We start from the raw sequence: 20,455 nt of genomic DNA, 5'->3' as shown, positions 1-20,455 counted from the left end.
ATCCAATCCAATCCAATTCAATACAATCCAGTCCAGTCCAGTCCAGCCCAGTCCAGTCCAGTCCAGTCCAGTCCAGTCCAGTCCAATCCAATCCAATCCAATCCAATCCAATCCAGTCCAGTCCGGTCCAGTCTGGTCCAGTCCAGTCCAGTCCAGTCCAGTGCAGTCCAGTCACCACTCCTCGCGCATGCGCAGCACGGCTGTCCAGGAGCCACGCGAAACGGCTATCAAGCGGCTCCAGAGCAGCGTCAGACTTAGCTACTGCGCAACGGAGGCGCACAGCTAGGCACGCGCCGGTGCCAGGGCGTCTGCCGCGGCTATGACGTCGCTCCTCTGGAATGCGCAGACCGGCGGATGTGGAGACCCAATTCTCTATACCCCCGTACTCCGATTGGATTGGATTTCAATCCAACACAATCCTATTTTACCCAATCCAATCCAGGCCAATCCAAGCCAATTCAATCCATGCCAATCCCATTCAATCCAAGCCAATCCAATCCGGTCCGATCCAAACTAATCCAATGCTCCTCGCGTTTTCGCAGAACGACCCTTCACGGCCTACGCGAAACTGCTTAACCTCGGCCAGTGTAGCTTACGCTACAAAATTACCAGTGGCTTAGCTCGTCTACGCCAGGGTATACGTAGCATGAGCTAAAGTTCAGCTGCTTATTCTTAGGTTTCCTGGTTTGCTTGGATTAGCTGATTATGCTTACTGCTGCTAAAACGATTTCCAATTCAATCCAATCCAGTCTAGTCCAATCCAAGCCAGTCCAGTCCGGTCCAGTCCAGTCCAGTCCAGTCCAGTCCAGTCCAGTCCCTACTCCTCGCGCATGCGCAGCATGGCTCTCCAGGAGCCACGCGAATTGGCTATGAAACGGCTCCTGCGCAGCATAAGCCCTCATTCCCACAGCCGTTTTTCACCCCGTCACGTCACCGTCACGTCACCGTCTTCCGTCATGGGCGCCGTTTTTCGGCCGATTTCTCGCCGAAAACGGTGCGACGGGGACGGGAGGTCGAGCTCTACGTTTCCGTCACGTCAACGTGGCGGGACCATGCCCCGCGCTAAACCAGCTAATCAGAAAACAAATTTTTACGGCTAAATTTAGCGAAAAGTGAGCACAAACCATTTTCTTTACTTTTCAGATTAAAAACGCTCAATTCTAGGCTAAACTGATCACTAGGCAGACGACCCTGTAATCTGACGGAAAGCTCCCGTGTAGATCCAGTCTGAACACTTCTCCGTTCCGTCAACGTCGCTTTTTGTTGACATGACGGTGCCGTGACGGAGAAGGTGACGGCTGTGTGAATGAGGGCTAAGGCTTATCTACTGCAAAACGGAGGCGCACAACTAGGCACGCGCCGGCGCCAGTGCGGCTGCCGTGGCTATGACGTCACTCCTCTGGAATGCGCAGACCGGTGAATGTGCAGACCCAATTCTCTACACGCCCGTACTCCAAATGGATTGGATTTCAATCGAACGCTATCTAATTTTTCCCAATCCAATCCAAGCCAATCCAATACAATACAATACAAGCCAATCCAATACAATCCGATCCGATCCAAACCAATCCAATGCTCATCGCGCTTGCGCTGAACGGCGCGTAAGAAGCAGACTCGGTCGGTGTGGTTGATGCGGCTTCCTACATTTATTTGAAGAGCGTAGGCCCGGCCAGAAGTGGGAGCGGCGAAGACCGGCTACCGCCCAGCTGCACCGTCGTGTTCGATCTTCTTTGTGTGCTGCGTGTCACTGCCGACGCTGGCCAGGCACCGCTGATGATGATGGTAGGCGGCTGTTCATGATGAGGATAGTGGCGCTGCAAGCAGATGAAGATGATGTGCCACTACAGGCCCTTCACAGCCCACGCGAAACTGCTCAACCTTGGCCAGTGTAGCTTACGCTACAAAAACGTATACGCTCTAAGTCTCCGGCGGTCGCCTTCACTATAGAGTTGCATACAATAATAACTAGAGGGAAAACTGGCGCTAGTGTCAGCGCGAACACGGCGGCGGCGCTTACTCTTCAATGAGAATGATGCATAGAGTTTCATACTAATGAAACTAGAGGGGGCACTGGCGCTGCAATCGTTCAAACCCCATGGAGCTGATTATGTGACGTAGACTCGTGATTTTCGAACTCGGCTTAACTTGAGGCTTGACGATTGTTATATGTACTAGGCTTCGTACTTTTCCGCGCCATCAGTTTCGGTTTCGGCGTCGAAAGCGTCGGTGGGTCATTCCGGGGCAGAATTGCTGTTGGCGTCCTATTCCAGCGGCTGCAGTGCGCAAATACTGCACGTCTGGAATGAATGGATACGGAAAGCACCCCGCCAACCACGCGTCGGGTAGTGCGTTCCATTCTAGTCACGTTCATGACTACGCTTGCGATTATAACACGAGCACGGTAGCACCGAAGACAAATAAAAATCTTTTATCAGCAGTAAGTATGTGTGCACAGCCGGTGATATTTTTTTTTAATGTTGCGGGAGCGTCCACCAGCGGGTGGGTCGGCACCTTATCATGGGAGAAAGCGGCGAAACAAGTGAGGGTAGGCCGCTTGCATAAGACAATCCCGCCAGTGCAACCGTCGTCTGCTAGGCTGTTCCCGTAAGCACAACACGGCCGACACAGTCCCTTTCCGGAGTAACCAAGGCTCACGCGCAATCGCTGTGACCGCCCGGTACCACGCAAACTTGTGGAATAGTTTCAGTGGCGGACGCGTATGGGGTGTTTGAAGCTGAAGGTAAAAACAATGTAATGAAATGCATACTCTGTATATGCAGTGCAGTATGATCTCGTTAAACCGTACCAGGCAGGGAGAGAAAATGTACCTCTGCAACGGTAGAATGGCTTTACCTATTGCAACAGAACGCGGCGAAATGATTGCTTGGGGGCCTACCAGTACTTTTTGGCCATAAACTATGGCTTACATAGTTTTATGTACTGGTGAAGCCATATGCCTGTAAGATGAGGCGATCACCGGCATGCATGCTTGCTATTCAATGAAATCGCTGTGAGTCTACATTGGTCACAGTGTTTTCCCATCCAGTGGCAGGTGTTGCTGTAGCAACTGTTTGCGTTAGTGGAACCCTGGCTCAGCGCCTGGAGACAGGCATATTGAGCACACAGAAAAAGTTGGCGACTGCACCAGGCGAGTGTTGTGTGAATTTATTGCGCCGACAGCAAAGTGCCGAATTCAGTTTCACTCATTTATAAAAAAAGCCCTTACCACAGTCATACTCGGTAACAGTAATAAAATAAGCACAGCATTGCTTAATACATTAAAAGCAAGAGTGCAAGCTTACCTTGAGGAAGTTGTTTTGAAATTTTGAAGGCTGGTGAGCAGCAAACATGCAAACTATGCAGTGAAAATGAGTGAAGGCACAAGCATGTCACATCAATGTATTTATTGTCCCATCCAAGAGCCACTGTGAACATATTGGTGCCAAGATTTAGTTTGTAGCTTCCTACCAGCATACTGATGTGCGCAGGGTGCTTTATGCAGGAACCAACAAAATGGTTACTGTAAGTGACGAACAAATGCGACGTTAGGCTACGGTAGAAAGATTGCACGCAAGGAACCCTAGAAAAGCTTATAGCTGTAGAGCAGAAGTGTTTCTATCAGCATCTGCCAGCACAGTAGAAGCAGGGCAACAATATCTGATCAACGAACAAAACAAGGTTCTTAAAACAGCGTACACTCGGCACAAAAATATACAGGCACAGTGAACAGCAGTGAGTGGATACAATCTGCAACTTGATAACAGCCAGAAGTAGGTGAGGCAGCCTTCTACCCCATTGATCAGAACCTTTTGAGCCGTACTAACAGTGCAACATGTGAAAGTGCAGCTTAACATTTTTCAATACATTATTTGGACAGACATCACAGGTGCATAAACAAAACACTGCAGCCACAACGTATAATGCAGGTTTTAACTGACATTCAATTCAATTCAATTCAATTCAATTTTATTCAGGGATGTATACATATTTACATATGGGTTGTAATACAGACGGAGGTCCCAAGACCGAAGCCGTACGCGGGACCTCCGATGACGATACACAAAATATTACGAACGACGTTAAAAAAAATAAAAAGGTATACAGAACTATTGAACCATAAAGAACTACATATACAAAGCCAAACTATAAAACTATACAGAACTATTGAACAATACATAACTATGTTTTCAGAGACAAAATATAAAACTAAATAGAACTTTAGATACAGTTATAACAAGTAGTAGATTTCAAGCAAAATATAAACAACGAGATACAATAAAAAATGGAACATTAATATGCCACAAGAAATTTAAATGTCAAGCAGGTAGTTCCTAAGTACAGTTTTGAACTCATAGAAAGAATTTGTTTTAATATAGCTGGGTAAAGAATTCCAAAAAGATATCGCTGAAAACTGTATTGTATGCTTACCATAATTAGTTCGAATCTTCGGAAGCAAGAAATTGTTTTGACTCGAAAAACGCGTGTTATTCGTATTAGTAATAATGCGAACCGGGAAAACCTCTAATACGAGTTTGCGATTAAGAATTTTGAAAAATAAGATGCCGAGGCTGTACCGATAAATTTGAGTTAGAGGCAAAACCCGAAGTTGTTGAAATAGTGGAAAGGAAGATGATCGCGGGGTGCAGAGTTGAAGTGGTGAAAGCTAATCCCTACGTCATACCTTCATGAATATGTTGCTGGAAGAGGTGGCGGCGCCACAAAAGTTTGTGAAAGGTGCACAATAGAACCTGGCTTCAATGGAGATTTACATGGGCAGTGAGGACGTGCCAGCTCTCTCAGTCATTGGCACCACGCACATTCCTCCTCAGCAGGGTCCCTCAAGTGAATACCACTTTGGGAACACAGTGGGCTAAAATACCACGCAGAATACTTCCTCTTCATTCTTTTAGTTCAATAAGCACGTACACAAGTCTTCAAATGGCTGCTCATAGTAGTTAAATGAAGTTGGTTTCATGCTGTGCCAAGGCTATCGCAAATGAAGCCACTGCTGTAAGTCACATTTATGCATACAATGGATGGTTTCGAACAACTAATTTTCTTGCACCCGAGAAAATTAGTTAGAATCTCGAGTTGTAAAAGAAAATTTGCGTGCTCACAAAAAAATCGCCCCAATCCACCCCGTGAATGTGGTTGGAAAGCAAAGCTGTAAACGGCACCCATAACGATTACTCATGCGACGTCACTTAAAATCACTCACATCGCTCTACAAATAGTAAAACCAGAGAGAAGTGAAATGCACTTAACCACACCATTTATTACTTCAATAGAGATATTCTTGGTAAGGTTAAATCAATGCATGATGCATGAACGGTGTTTGGTTGAGTTGTATTGGTGTAGCAAGAGTGGAAACTTTTTTTTATAAAATCAAAGTAAGCTCCAATCCGGTGTTAGACGATCTGACTTCTCCGTCTCTGCGCCGCGGTCGGAGGCGACGAGACTTGCGGCTGAGAAGGAGGAGGAAGAAATACTTCTGTTCAGATTTCTGAACGGCCCAGAGTGCAAACTTGGGGAGGGATTCCTTCTTCTTTGGGGCCCATATTCAGTCCGCGTGGCCTGTGTTCTGTCCACCCGCTGAAGCTGGGTAGGTAGAGAGGGCCTGGACAGCAGCATCTCCCACTGCTCTTGTTGGGTAGTTGACGGAAAGAGAGGAGGGTGCTCAGGGCTAAAGTCGCACACCCCGATTACGGGGCGGAGTATTCCTACTTCTGAGAAACATTTACATTCAGCGTCGTAGCGATTCGGATGCATTACTTGAAGACGCGTAGGCTGTGGGAAGGAGCCCGGATTGTATGAGCCATAGGGTAATTTGTTGTTCTCTGGAAAGGTCAGGGTAACGCGAAGGTATGGTCTGTCTCAGAAGGCGATAATGCTGGATTATCTCCCTGGACGTGACAAGCGGGTGACTCCTCGTGCAGCTCCATAGCACGGGAGGTAAAAGCGCAGGCTTGTTGGGTGGGTGTATTTCTTGCCCTCCATTGAAGCGTCAGGCGGTGTCCAGATGAGCTGAATCGTTTGGGGAGTGCTTTTTTAGCACGCACAGTGCAGGTCAGGACACCCAAACCGACTGGTAATTCCAATAGGCTTGCTGGGAATCGGTGACTACCCTCCGAACCCCTGGTTGAGTGAGAGCCAAGGTGATGGCTGCGTCTTCTGCTGCCGTCATTTGTTGGGTCCTAAGCGAGGTACACACAAGGAGGTTGGTTCTGGAGCTAGGTAGCCCCGATGATGGCGTGTTGCTGCCCTCGATGTTAGGAGAAGTCTGTGTAGATAACTGCATGGGCCCCACCGAGGGTGGTGTTTAGTGCTTGAGCCCGTGCTTTTCGGTGACCCTCGTCATGTGAGGGGTTCATATTTCTGTGCAAAGGGAGCATCTTTAGTTTTAGTCGTCAAGAGTCTGGGAGTACGTCAAGTGGAGTGACATTCTGGGCTGCCCAGCCAATCTGGTGAAACATACGGTTACCCATCGCAGTTCTGAGTCGGACCTTCTGGTTAGAAAGATGTCCTTCTATCAGATCTTCCACCGTGTTGTGGAGCCCGTGCTAAGCAGCCTCAGTGTGGACGCACTCATGAGAAGAGCAATGGCCTGCTCAACCGCCTTTCTAATCATTATATAAAGCATCTCTATGTCTTCCTCGTTGAGAAGAAGATAGGGGTTTGTCGTAACTCTCGAGAGGACAAAACCTTCAATTAATCGAAAGGTACCGGATTCTTTTAGGCCTCGCTTCTTGGTGGCAACTCGCCTGATTATGTGTATGATTAGATAAATGCTGTTTTTGAGGCGCTGCAAGGAGACGTCACTCTTGGTGTTGGCCTGGAAATGTAGGCCCAGGATCTTGATGCTGGGGTTTGGAGTAATGGCCTGGTCATCAAGGGGTATTTGAATGTATTCCTTGATTTGGCGCGAGGGCGGACGACAAGGAGCTGTGATTTTTTACTTGAACACTGGAGGCCACGGGCTTTAGCACATTGGCGTACTAAAAGTGAGATTCCATAGATTGGTGTGAGCTTCCTTTAATTTTTGTATCTCTTAGCACATGAGCCAGGTGCGCACAGGGACGCTATACGGGCGTGAGTGCTCGTGTGACGCTTTCACGTGGCATTCAGCGAGAAGGCAGGGGGTAAACCCGTAGATGTGCTTGGTGAGTACACCATTTGTCTTCCCGTGTTCGCGTGGGCTCGTAGCTGAATCGGTAAGACAACGGGCTCTCGCCTTGTTAGTCTGTTAGTTCCAGGTTCGATTCCCGGCGGCGCCAACGCAACTTCTTTTATTTGTTCGCTTGAGTTTTCTGGTGACCCCAACGGTCGCGAAAGAACCCTTGGGGGGTAGAGGTAGAAAGCTTTGCTTTAAAAAAGAACCCGATTACCTTTGGAGAAGTTATTCTTGCCTGAATTAGTGACATTCAGCAAGCTGCGTTGCTATCAGCCGCCGATACTGCTGGTCTACGCAACTCTGGGTCTACGCCGTAGGAGCAGGCGTACGCACAAAAGGTGTGGCGGTTCCAAGCGATTCGCAACCGTTATCAGCTCGACAATACATTGCTCTGCCGACTGAGCAGCGCCGCATCTGGCCGTATCTCCTAATTCGCCGACAACTTCGCCGCACAGAGCGCCGCATTTGTGTTTTAGTGCTCGCTGTGCGGCAATGGATTGATAACCCACCCAATTCGCAACTCTGGTGATTAAACATTTCACTCATGGCGGCGTCAGTGCACGCGCGGCATGCGGTTCAAGGAGAAACCTATTTTTGATCGCTTCTTTCAACATTCCGCGTGGGCAAATGCGTTTATGTAAACCGAAGACGAAAACAGAACTGTCTGCATAATCGAATTCACAGTAACTTCCGCAAGCCATCGAGCGACAATCCGAATCCAGAACTACCCATCACGCCCATTGAGGCGGACGATCGCAGCGCCAGATTCCTCTCTAGTTGTTATTGTATGAAACTCTATGGTCTTCACCACAGCGCTCCATAATCTCCTATTGTAGAGACCAAGTGTGCAAATCGGTAAATGACGAATCCCATCATAGGATTTGATCAAAACGTGCATGTGCGCAGGGACGGGAAGTGAGTGAATGGCGTTTTGAATTGTGGAATGCCCCAGCGCAAATGCCCTTTTAAAGCAAAGCTTTCTACCTCTACCCCCCAAGGGTTCTTTCGCGACCGTTGGGGTCACCAGAAAACTCAAGCGAACAAATAAAAGAAGTTGCGTTGGCGCCGCCGGGAATCGAACCTGGAACTAACAGACTAACAAGGCGAGAGCCCGTTGTCTTACCGATTCAGCTACGAGCCCACGCGAACACGGGAAGACAAATGGTGTACTCACCAAGCACATCTACGGGTTTACCCCCTGCCTTCTCGCTGAATGCCACGTGAAAGCGTCACACGAGCACTCACGCCCGTATAGCGTCCCTGTGCGCACCTGGCTCATGTGCTAAGAGATACAAAAATTAAAGGAAGCTCACACCAATCTATGGAATCTCACTTTTAGTACGCCAATGTGCTAAAGCCCGTGGCCTCCAGTGTTCAAGTAAAAAATCACAGCTCCTTGTCGTCCGCCCTCGCGCCAAATCAAGGAATACATTCAAATACCCCTTGATGACCAGGCCATTACTCCAAACCCCAGTATCAAGATCCTGGGCCTACATTTCCAGGCCAACACCAAGAGTGACGTCTCCTTGCAGCGCCTCAAAAACAGCATTTATCTAATCATACACATAATCAGGCGAGTTGCCACCAAGAAGCGAGGCCTAAAAGAATCCGGTACCTTTCGATTAATTGAAGGTTTTGTCCTCTCGAGAGTTACGACAAACCCCTATATTCTTCTCAACGAGGAAGACATAGAGATGCTTTATATAATGATTAGAAAGGCGGTTGAGCAGGCCATTGCTCTTCTCATGAGTGCGTCCACACTGAGGCTGCTTAGCACGGGCTCCACAACACGGTGGAAGATCTGATAGAAGGACATCTTTCTAACCAGAAGGTCCGACTCAGAACTGCGATGGGTAACCGTATGTTTCACCAGATTGGCTGGGCAGCCCAGAATGTCACTCCACTTGACGTACTCCCAGACTCTTGACGACTAAAACTAAAGATGCTCCCTTTGCACAGAAATATGAACCCCTCACATGACGAGGGTCACCGAAAAGCACGGGCTCAAGCACTAAACACCACCCTCGGTGGGGCCCATGCAGTTATCTACACAGACTTCTCCTAACATCGAGGGCAGCAACACGCCATCATCGGGGCTACCTAGCTCCAGAACCAACCTCCTTGTGTGTACCTCGCTTAGGACCCAACAAATGACGGCAGCAGAAGACGCAGCCATCACCTTGGCTCTCACTCAACCAGGGGTTCGGAGGGTAGTCACCGATTCCCAGCAAGCCTATTGGAATTACCAGTCGGTTTGGGTGTCCTGACCTGCACTGTGCGTGCTAAAAAAGCACTCCCCAAACGATTCAGCTCATCTGGACACCGCCTGACGCTTCAATGGAGGGCAACAAATACACCCACCCAACAAGCCTGCGCTTTTACCTCCCGTGCTATGGAGCTGCACGAGGAGTCACCCGCTTGTCACGTCCAGGGAGATAATCCAGCATTATCGCCTTCTGAGACAGACCATACCTTCGCGTTACCCTGACCTTTCCAGAGAACAACAAATTACCCTATGGCTCATACAATCCGGGCTCCTTCCCACAGCCTACGCGTCTTCAAGTAATGCATCCGAATCGCTACGACGCTGAATGTAAATGTTTCTCAGAAGTAGGAATACTCCGCCCCGTAATCGGGGTGTGCGACTTTAGCCCTGAGCACCCTCCTCTCTTTCCGTCAACTACCCAACAAGAGCAGTGGGAGATGCTGCTGTCCAGGCCCTCTCTACCTACCCAGCTTCAGCGGGTGGACAGAACACAGGCCACGCGGACTGAATATGGGCCCCAAAGAAGAAGGAATCCCTCCCCAAGTTTGCACTCTGGGCCGTTCAGAAATCTGAACAGAAGTATTTCTTCCTCCTCCTTCTCAGCCGCAAGTCTCGTCGCCTCCGACCGCGGCGCAGAGACGGAGAAGTCAGATCGTCTAACACCGGATTGGAGCTTACTTTGATTTTATAAAAAAAAGTTTCCACTCTTGCTACACCAATACAACTCAACCAAACACCGTTCATGCATCATGCATTGATTTAACCTTACCAAGAATATCTCTATTGAAGTAATAAATGGTGTGGTTAAGTGCATTTCACTTCTCTCTGGTTTTACTATTTGTAGAGCGATGTGAGTGATTTTAAGTGACGTCGCATGAGTAATCGTTATGGGTGCCGTTTACAGCTTTGCTTTCCAACCACATTCACGGGGTGGATTGGGGCGATTTTTTTTCACTCTAATTGAATCTTCGTCCTCGTCATTCACCGAATTGGTTAAACTAGGCCACGTGGATTGGTCATTATTATTCATTCTGGAGCGTTGTGGTGAAGACGTCGTAGGGGGACTTTGAGTGTACGATAAATGGGCGCCAAATGCAAAGAAAGCCTCCCTTCTGTATTAGGCTTGACCTCGATTCGTGGTTCCGATACAAATTCCGGTGCTCCCTCGAACTAAAGACGGGAAGCAAGGCGGGAAAAACGAAAGGAGGGCAGGCAGGACTACTTTGTTTTTTTTTTTTTTCAGCCCACGCTGACGCTGTGCGTTTTCCCGTCCCTTAGTTGTGTGGCGAAAGCCGTGTTCTGTAAACCCGTTCGTCCTCGTTTCGATCACTGCTTGAATATCCGCCGCTCCAGCCGGACCGGAGACATTGCAGATGCGGTGAAGATAGCACGTGCAATAGATGAATGCGCATCAGGCCGTCCGTGGCTTTACCGAAGCCAGAGCTCGAGTTCTTGGCGTAGGAGGCGCTTGGCAATTTTTGTTGTTCGTTTTGTTGTAATATTTTATTTTAATTATTTCCTCTTCTCAGTCATATGAGCATGTATATGCGCCGAATACGCAATAAAATCAGGTGTTGTAAGGTGGCAGCTGTCCCGCATCCGCCCCGTCCTTCGTCTTACGGCACTGCGTTTGCTTTGCCCTCCGCCCCCCCACTCCAACATGGAATGACTGACTCCCAAACCACATGCAAAAGGAAGCTTGAGATGCCATTCAATTCAGGCACCCGTCAAAATGAAACAAACAGTGCCTGTCTCAGCCAAAATTTATTGTTCAAGGCTACTGCCCAATACTTAAAAATAACTGTTGTCCTTTCGAGTTCGCTCGAGTCATTGATTAGGAGCACTGATAGGTGTCTTACTAGGGTGGGCAGCTGCACCTAGTCAGCCTCTCGGCTCTTGACAGAGTTGCCAAGTATCGCGAGCCCTCAGCGTTTACCCCAGCTCCGTGCCGCTGTACGCGATAGCAATCCACGTGTTTGGGAAGAGGCAGGTTCAATTCGGGCCCGCGTAAGATAATGCTGTCACCTTCACTTTCGCTTTGTCGATACCTCCTTCCTGGCGTTCTTTATTAGACTGTTCACTTGAATTTGGACGGGGCCCACAGAATAGAGATCCCGCCAAGAGACGCCGGGTCTAAACCCTGGAAGCATGGTCGCGTGATACCAGATTGTTCTGTGCCCTTTGGCGATCGCGTCTACATCTGCGAGCCTTTTTCTTTCTCTTTCTCTGGTAATTATTGCGGTCTCCAGATTTTTCCCTGAAGAGGAACGAACACCTGCGGTAAGAAGCGCTCCAGTGGTGGACCGGGCGAGGCCCATAACATTAGCTTCTGCTCGATAACCAAAGAGGTATTCTCTGTCTCTATACCTGTGCTACACGACCGTTTCGAAGGCGTTTGGAAGGCCTTCGAACCAACTGTCTATCGAGTGCCCTGTCGGAAATACACAAGGCGCACTCGTAAGTGAGTTCAACTGTCACCTGATTGTTGCGGGCATTACTTGCCCGGGAATGATACAGATCGCCTATATGTCTACAACGGCACGAAATATGGACGAACACTTGCTTTTTATTCTCGAATGGCTGGCGAGTCCAACCTTCGAACAACGTAGCTGCGTGGGTATCAGCGTTTTTAATCAAAGTAATGATTGTTGGGTTTAACGCGCCGACGCAACGCATGCCATGAGCGCGCCGTAGTGGAGGGCTCCGGACTAATTTTGACAACCTGGTGATCTTTAATGTGCGCCGAAATCTCGTACACACGGGCGTTTTTGCTTTTCACCTCCATCAGAAAAGCGGCCGCCGCGGCCGGGAATCGAACGCGCGATCTCGTGCTCACCAGCGCAACACCTTAGCCACTGAGCCACCACGGCGAATGTTCTTAATCAAAGTGACTGTTTACACAGAGACCGCATAAGTGCTTTAAATGAGTAAACCCTCGTTATGACCTTCCTATCACACACAAAACAAGTTGTCACTTTTTTTTCGAAGATACCCAAACCTTTGCCTTGGACCTAACGCGTGTGCTTTTGTGAGGGACAATATTGTAGAGACCATAGAGACTTATAGCAGGGCTGAGAACCGGTCCCGGTGCGGTACCCGGAAGGCGACCGGCGCCAATGAGCGTGCGCGGAGACGACGGCAAAAATGGTTGTGCGCATGAGCAGGTGTTCCGGGTACCGTGTCGGGACCGGTTCTCTGCTCAGCTGGAACTCTAATATTTAGACCAAACAGGACTCTCTCCTCCTGCGTATTTCGTTCTGACAGACGTTTTATTTTCAAAAAACACTGGCTATAAAGACTGTAGTTGTTCTTTGCGTATACAACGTCTGTCGGTAAACGGTCAAACAGCTTATATTGAATAAAATCGGATAACATCAGGAATAAATGCTAACATGAGACTCAACTTTTCAAGTCAGAAACATGCCCGCGGAAATGGCACACATAATCAATAAGGAGCCCATAATGATGCTCAATTCGCGAACAGCCAATTGCCTGCCTAGGTCGCTAGGGCACCGCACAGTTCTGGCTGGTCAGCGTGGGGGGACGCAACTCCCTAAACACAAAATCACTTTTTTTGACCTAGCACGTTTTCGCCATCCTAGTACTAAAAGTGCGCTAGAACGTTGTGCCACCCTCATGAGCCCACGTTGACTTATGATAAGTTGGTGTATCTAGAAGACAGCGTTGCGGAGCCTCGGTGACTTCGCCAGACCTTATCGGGAAACGTTTAGAGCAAACAATAGCCTTTTACGGAACGGAAACCACAGGTCAAGGATCGATATGACGGGAGCGTTGACAACAAGAAGGCGATAAAACTGCGGCAACGGTACAGGAGACAACAAAAAATACTGAGTGGCATAGCTTTGCTGGCGTAGTTGGGGCAGCCATGACGACATGCAACGCCGGTATCTTTTTTTTATATTAGTGGTTGTGAAAGCCGCAAGGAGCCGAGCCTACGTGTGTTGCCCACTTCGCTCGGTTTCCCCGAGGATAACACACGCGCTTACGGCCGGTAAGTAACGGCCGTTGCATTTCTGTGGTTATTTCATGCACTCACGTCCGCTGCATGGGAGACCTAAACATGATTCATTCGCCAACTTTTTCTGAATTTCTATAAGACCTTGCAGCTGTTAACCCTCGAGGCCCCGTCTTTAAAACATTTACCAGTAACTCGTGAATTGAAATCATTTTTGGGACTCTGTGTACGAATTGTTGTCAATACTTTCAGTCAGTATTTGATGCCGACGTAAAATCGTGTTTATAACGAAATTCAGCTATGATCTCGAGCTAAGGCAGGGCCCTGCTAAGTATTTGCGAACTTGACACAAGGCTAGATTATCACCATCATCGTCACCAGCAGCCTGTTTGTGTACGCTGCGGTATGAAAGCCCCTCCCACTGCCTTCAAACTACCCTTACCGTGCGCAGTGTTCGTCTGTTGCAACCACTCATTTTTCTTCTTGGTAGCCTTCCCCCAGCATTTGTCCTTCCCTTGTTCTCCTTCCGTCTCGACGTATCAATTTTAGTTCGAGTGCAACATTCGTTGTCTGCCCTCAGCAATCTATGGAAGCCTGATCCCTCTTGCTTTTGTTTAATTTGTACCCGCATCTCTTAGATAAGAGTGTGCTCTCTAATCCAGCATACTCATTTCCAATTGCTAAGCGATTACCTCTAAATCTTCTTCCCAGGCACGTTGAGCTCACCAACGATTTCTTCTAGGTGCTTAGTTTAGCCTCCCTCTCTTGCTGTCCTTTTACTTAGCCCTGGAGGGGCGCATATAAAGCTGCATACCGTTGTTTTCTTTTAGGCGAGGGAGTAATTCAGGCAAAATTACTTCGGAGCCGATGTGGGCACCCTGATGGCTAACGTCGAGGCCTGGGCGAGTTGTTGAAACATGACGGGAAATAAATAAGCCCCAAAGAGAAGGGCGCGCGAAAGAGATAACACCACGGCGCTGACTTCAGAAACAGCTTATTATTCGCGCCAGCAGAATATGCACAACCGCCAACAGAAGGAAAAACGATAAATGATACCAAAGACTAGGAAATCATAACTATGTGCTATTCGGGCAATAACGTTTCTTGGGGCAATTAGGGGCATGTTGTAGTTATTTGACGAGATTGTAAAGTTGGTCTTGTTGGTGATGCATTCTTGTAGGCAAAGCGCGAGGCAGACACACGACGAGGCAATAGCGCTCGTCCTCGTCCCATCTCTTGTCTCGTCCTGTGTCTGCCTCGCGCTTTGCCTACAAGAATGTGATTATTTGCTTGTTTTTTTCGTAACACGTGTCGTATCTTCCTGTTCGCGGTAGCAGACATAATGTAGATACGAACAGTAAGCTTCCAGCTGAAGTCAGCCCTGTGGTGTCGTTCCTTTGGATCGCGCTTCTCTTTTGCACTCTTTTATTTTGTGCCACTCTGATGAGGTTTGAATATAATCAAGTCTACCTCAACCTCTAAGAAAACACTCGGACGCAGCTGCCCTCTTCATTTTGACAATTAAGCACAGGTATTTGAACCGTGTGCTCTGAGCATAAAACTCGTTTTGAAATTTCCCACCAATAAACGTAGTTGTTTTTCTTCAACGCATACCTGTCCCCTATAACAAATTGCCTAACTGGTCTCGTTCTACTTCGACTAGCAAATCAGAGTCATTGAAAAGTACAAGCACTCCGGAACCCTCCACTGCGCTGTGCCTCGTCGCTTTACAACTACGAAAGAGTATAAGCATCCTTTTAGGCTGCCCTGCGACACTGCTGAACGAAGCTTTCACTCTTTCTTTTGTCCTTGGAAGCACCTGAAAAGCTGTAGCTACTGCTTAAACAGGGCGAGACTGCGTGAGTTTTTGGTGTAGCAGATACATCTTCAGCTTCTCTTTACTTTCATTCTAAGTTTCTCAAAAGTGGCCCCCAAATCCGTTTATTCTTGCAACAAAAAGAAAGCCGACTAAACAGCCGCGATATGGCTTGAGTGAGGTTGAATCGAATGACATCACTCAAGTTCGTTAATAATTTAGGGAGTGAGAAAATGACAAAAATGTTTTGGGCATTTTTCTTAATTACTGGATGGGTGTGGTATCGTAATATTGAATGGCACTTTGTTGGCATTGTTGGCATTTTGTGGCCGACCGGTCAAAATACTGGACGCATTTGCATTGACTGAGTTCTACAAGCATTTAAGATTACGAAAAAAATCGCCCCAATCCATCCCGTGAATGTGGTTGGAAAGCAAAGCTGTAAACGGCACCCATAACGATTACTCATGCGAGGTCACTTAAAATCACTCACATCGCTCTACAAATAGTAAAACCAGAGAGAAGTGAAATGCACTTAACCACACCATTTATTACTTCAATAGAGATATTCTTGGTAAGGTTAAATCAATGCATGATGCATGAACGGTGTTTGGTTGAGTTGTATTGGTGTAGCAAGAGTGGAAACTTTTTTTTATAAAATCAAAGTAAGCTCCAATCCGGTGTTAGACGATCTGACTTCTCCGTCTCTGCGCCGCGGTCGGAGGCGACGAGACTTGCGGCTGAGAAGGAGGAGGAAGAAATACTTCTGTTCAGATTTCTGAACGGCCCAGAGTGCAAACTTGGGGAGGGATTCCTTCTTCTTTGGGGCCCATATTCAGTCCGCGTGGCCTGTGTTCTGTCCACCCGCTGAAGCTGGGTAGGTAGAGAGGGCCTGGACAGCAGCATCTCCCACTGCTCTTGTTGGGTAGTTGACGGAAAGAGCGGAGAGTGCTCAGGGCTAAAGTCGCACACCCCGATTACGGGGCGGAGTATTCCTACTTCTGAGAAACATTTACATTCAGCGTCGTAGCGATTCGGATGCATTACTTGAAGACGCGTAGGCTGTGGGAAGGAGCCCGGATTGTATGAGCCGTAGGGTAGTTTGTTGTTCTCTGGAAAGGTCAGGGTAAGGCGAAGGTATGGTCTGTCTCAGAAGGCGATAATGCTGGATTATCTCCCTGGACGTGACAAGCGGGTGACTCCTCGTGCAGCTACATAGCACGGGAGGTAAAAGCGCAGGCTTGTTGGGTGGGTGTATTTGTTGCCCTCCATTGAAGCGTGAGGCGGTGTCCAGATGAGCTGAATCGTTTGGAAAGTGCTTTTTTAGCACGAACAGTGCAGGTCAGGACACCCAACCCGACTGGTAATTCCAGTAGGCTTGCTGGGAATCGGTGACTACCCTCCGAACCCCTGGTTGAGTGAGAGCCAAGGTGATGGCTGCGTCTTCTGCTGCCGTCATTTGTTGGGTCCTAAGCGAGGTACACACAAGGAGGTTGGTTCTGGAGCTAGGTAGCCCCGATGATGGCGTGTTGCTGCCCTCGATGTTAGGAGAAGTCTGGGTAGATAACTGCATGGGCCCCACCGAGGGTGGTGTTTAGCGCTTGAGCCCGTGCTTTTCGGTGACCCTCGTCATGTGAGGGGTTCATATTTCTGTGCAAAGGGAGCATCTTTAGTTTTAGTCGTCAAGAGTCTGGGAGTACGTCAAGTGGAGTGACATTCTGGGCTGCCCAGCCAATCTGGTGAAACATACGGTTACCCATCGCAGTTCTGAGTCGGACCTTCTGGTTAGAAAGATGGCCTTCTATCAGATCTTCCACCGTGTTGTGGAGCCCGTGCTAAGCAGCCTCAGTGTGGACGCACTCATGAGAAGAGCAATGGCCTGCTCAACCGCCTTTCTAATCATTATATAAAGCATCTCTATGTCTTCCTCGTTGAGAAGAAGATAGGGGTTTGTCGTAACTCTCGAGAGGACAAAACCTTTAATTAATCGAAAGGTACCGGATTCTTTTAGGCCTCGCTTCTTGGTGGCAACTCGCCTGATCATGTGTATGATTAGATAAATGCTGTTTTTGAGGCGCTGCAAGGAGACGTCACTCTTGGTGTTGGCCTGGAAATGTAGGCTCAGGATCTTGATGCTGGGGTTTGGAGTGATGGCCTGGTCATCAAGGGGTATTTGAATGTATTCCTTGATTTGGCGCGAGGGCGGACGACAAGGAGCTGTGATTTTTTACGTGAACACTGGAGGCCACGGGCTTTAGCACATTGGCGTACTAAAAGTGAGATTCCATAGATTGGTGTGAGCTTCCTTTAATTTTTGTATCTCTTAGCACATGAGCCAGGTGCGCACAGGGACGCTAGACGGGCGTGAGTGCTCGTGTGACGCTTTCACGTGGCATTCAGCGAGAAGGCAGGGGGTAAACCCGTAGATGTGCTTGGTGAGTACACCATTTGTCTTCCCGTGTTCGCGTGGGCTCGTAGCTGAATCGGTAAGACAACGGGCTCTCGCCTTGTTAGTCTATTAGTTCCAGGTTCGATTCCCGGCGGCGCCAACGCAACTTCTTTTATTTGTTCGCTTGAGTTTTCTGGTGACACCAACGGTCGCGAAAGAACCCTTGGGGGGTAGAGGTAGAAAGCTTTGCTTTAAAAAAAGTTTGCCAATGTGTTTCAGGGACCTTAATAGAGTTTTTATTCATTCAGGGTGACCATACCTTTCGCATGCAAGTTATTTAGTTTGCCTTTTCAACGAGCTCCGCGATAAATAAATTATTGAGAGCGCATGGCTTGCACCTCTATTCAACGTACAATTATCTAAGGGCAGTCCCTTTAGGTAAGTCCGCCTTTTTTTGGCATTAGCTTTGAATCAAGCCGCTGATTTAACAATGTCTACATGATTGCAAAGCTAAAAAGTTTTTTTAATCTCCTCCACCCTAGATTATCTTCGGGTCTTGCCGTTTTCTTTCGAAATGACTAAAAACACCATATTTAGCGTTATATTTCCACTAAAGAGAATTACTGATAGACGGAAGTTAACTTACATACAGGTATATTTGTATCAGAACATAGGTTGATGCATTAGGACGAAAGGCTGTATTCATTCATTTCCCCAAACTGAAAGCTGCGCTGCGTGTCCCCGCACGGTGAACTAGAGACGTATTATGCGTGTTTTACAGCCCAAATTATAAGGTTTTGCAAATGCCGGTACTCATACAGTGTCGTCCATTTTCAGGCAGTCCACGCCCCAATGGAGCACAGGACACCTAAATATCAGATAATCGACGGCGAACCTCGATGCGTATTAGTTGACCCCGAGATACTTCGAGAAGCTCTCAAGTTCAAAGCTAAGGCCGGCGACGTCGTACTGTCGACGTTCCCGAAGAGTGGAACACACTGGGTGCAGTTTATTGTTCAGCTAATCCTCAAGAAAGGTGAACCGATCTCCACACACCAGGAATTTGCAGGCAACATGCGCTTACTAGAGTACTCGAGGTGCAAGGACTGGACGCCAGCCCTTGCACTCAGATTGTTCATCTCCCATCTGCCACTGTCCCGCAACAGGATGGCGGAGGAAGCCAAGTACGTGTACGTGGCTCGGAATCCGTGGGACGTGTGCGTCTCTTTCTTCCACTGGGCCACCAACCTCAGCATCTTCGAGTTCTACGACGGCACATTCCAAGACTTTGTCGAGGCATTCATGGATGGAAACTTCGGGTACGGCGACTACTTCGAGCATGTGGCCTCCGCTTACGCGCTGAGAAACGAGCCTAACGTATTCTTTCTCACTTACGAAGAACTCAAGCAAGAGAAGCGAAGTGTGGTGGTGAAACTGGCGCACTTCCTCGGTGAAGAGTATGGCAAGAGCCTAGAAGAAAGCGACGACTTGCTCCAACAGTTGCTCGAGAGAACCACGGCCGACTCAATGAGAAGTATATTGGTCGTAGACCTTCAAAAAGGTTTGAACGAAGAATGGCAAGAGGTGTTTTCGCGCCGTGAGTACAAGTGCAAAGAAGGCTACGGAGGAGATAAATACAAATACGGAATTGTGCGAACTGCCAGAGTAGGTGGGTGGAGAGAGCACTTCACGCCAGAGCTGCTGCGTCGGATGGAGCTGAGAATCCAGGAAGCAGAGAAAAAATCATCTTTCATGGAGCTGTGGAAGGATATTCGGGCTGAAGCTATTGAAGCCTCGAAAGTGTAGGGGGAAACTAAGTTCTTTTGGTGTCAAATTATTTTCAGCGAAAGGCTTGCGTGAGTTTTTTTTTTATGTTTTCTCTTTTTTTTCGAGACATTATTCCACTGCATGTCTTCGTTATTCCCTGTGGAAATAAATATATTTCTGAAGACTTACATTTCAGGCAATCAATGAATAGTCACCTAAAGCCAATTATGATAAGATGAAAGTACTGGTTCGAGACGCATCAAACATGCTTTAGATTTATACACGGCATACGTTTGCATTTCTTCGCTATAAATATGCAATACTGCACACTCTTATCCACACGTACAATCTTATATTAACCTGATGCACCGTCACCTTGAGATAACCTTGGCATGTGGCCCTGATGCTTTGCTGTAAGCCATGCGGTGATCCGAAGCTGGTGTAAAACATACGGGAGAACCTCATCAGAACGCTCTCCATAGGAAAAGGCGAGTTATTGATGTGACGGTTCCAGATTGCCGGACGGTTCCAGATTGCCGGATAGTGCGCAATACGAAGGAGGGTAGAAAAAAGTCGCCAAGCACGCCATGAAGAGAATCGATAAAGAAGTAAGTATGAGAGTTGATAAGAAGCTTCGTATCTGACATTCTACCGTGGTGACGCCTCGTGGTAATGCGTTCTACATTCTTAGAACTAGGTGGTACGTAGGAAAGTAGCAACGGGAGTGTGTTGCTGCAAATAAAAGCTATGGTGTCAACCAAGCAATACTTACGGTCTGTAAAGAGGAGCCTTAAATGTCACGACGAGTTCCGGCAGTGTTGAGTCAAAATAATTCTCACGGTTGTATTATTGCATTATTTTTCTGGGTGTGATGTTGCTGCTTGTGAGGTCACGACCCCGCACAAGGTGAAACGTGCCATATTTGGATCTCCCGGTTGAGTTTTATTGGCGGAGTCCTCGTGAAAGTAGTTTCACCCGCAATGCCTTGAGTTTCTTTCTCAAAAACACCGCGTTTCAGCACGACGACATCACTTTTAGAGCGATGACTACTTTTCCAACCGGCACCAGAC

General features: G+C 48.0%; 1 protein-coding gene across 1 annotated transcript; it reads left to right on the top strand.

The window, feature by feature from the left end:
- The first annotated feature begins 13,325 nt into the window (after positions 1-13,325).
- On the top strand, positions 13,326-19,539 carry LOC144168030 (amine sulfotransferase-like). Its single transcript, XM_077697123.1, has 2 exons — positions 13,326-13,449; positions 18,456-19,539. Exon 2 carries the CDS (start codon positions 18,471-18,473, stop codon positions 19,422-19,424), a length of 954 nt encoding a protein of 317 aa, XP_077553249.1. The 5' UTR covers positions 13,326-13,449; positions 18,456-18,470; the 3' UTR covers positions 19,425-19,539.
- The last annotated feature ends 916 nt before the right edge of the window (positions 19,540-20,455 follow it).

This window comes from Haemaphysalis longicornis, unplaced genomic scaffold, assembly GCF_048455015.1.
Source record: "Haemaphysalis longicornis isolate Haplotype H1 unplaced genomic scaffold, Haemaphysalis longicornis Haplotype H1 scaffold_1, whole genome shotgun sequence".
NCBI lineage: Eukaryota > Metazoa > Arthropoda > Arachnida > Ixodida > Ixodidae > Haemaphysalis > Haemaphysalis longicornis.
The sequence above is the reverse complement of the archived record's forward strand: the minus strand, read 5'-3'. Positions and strand labels throughout refer to the sequence as shown.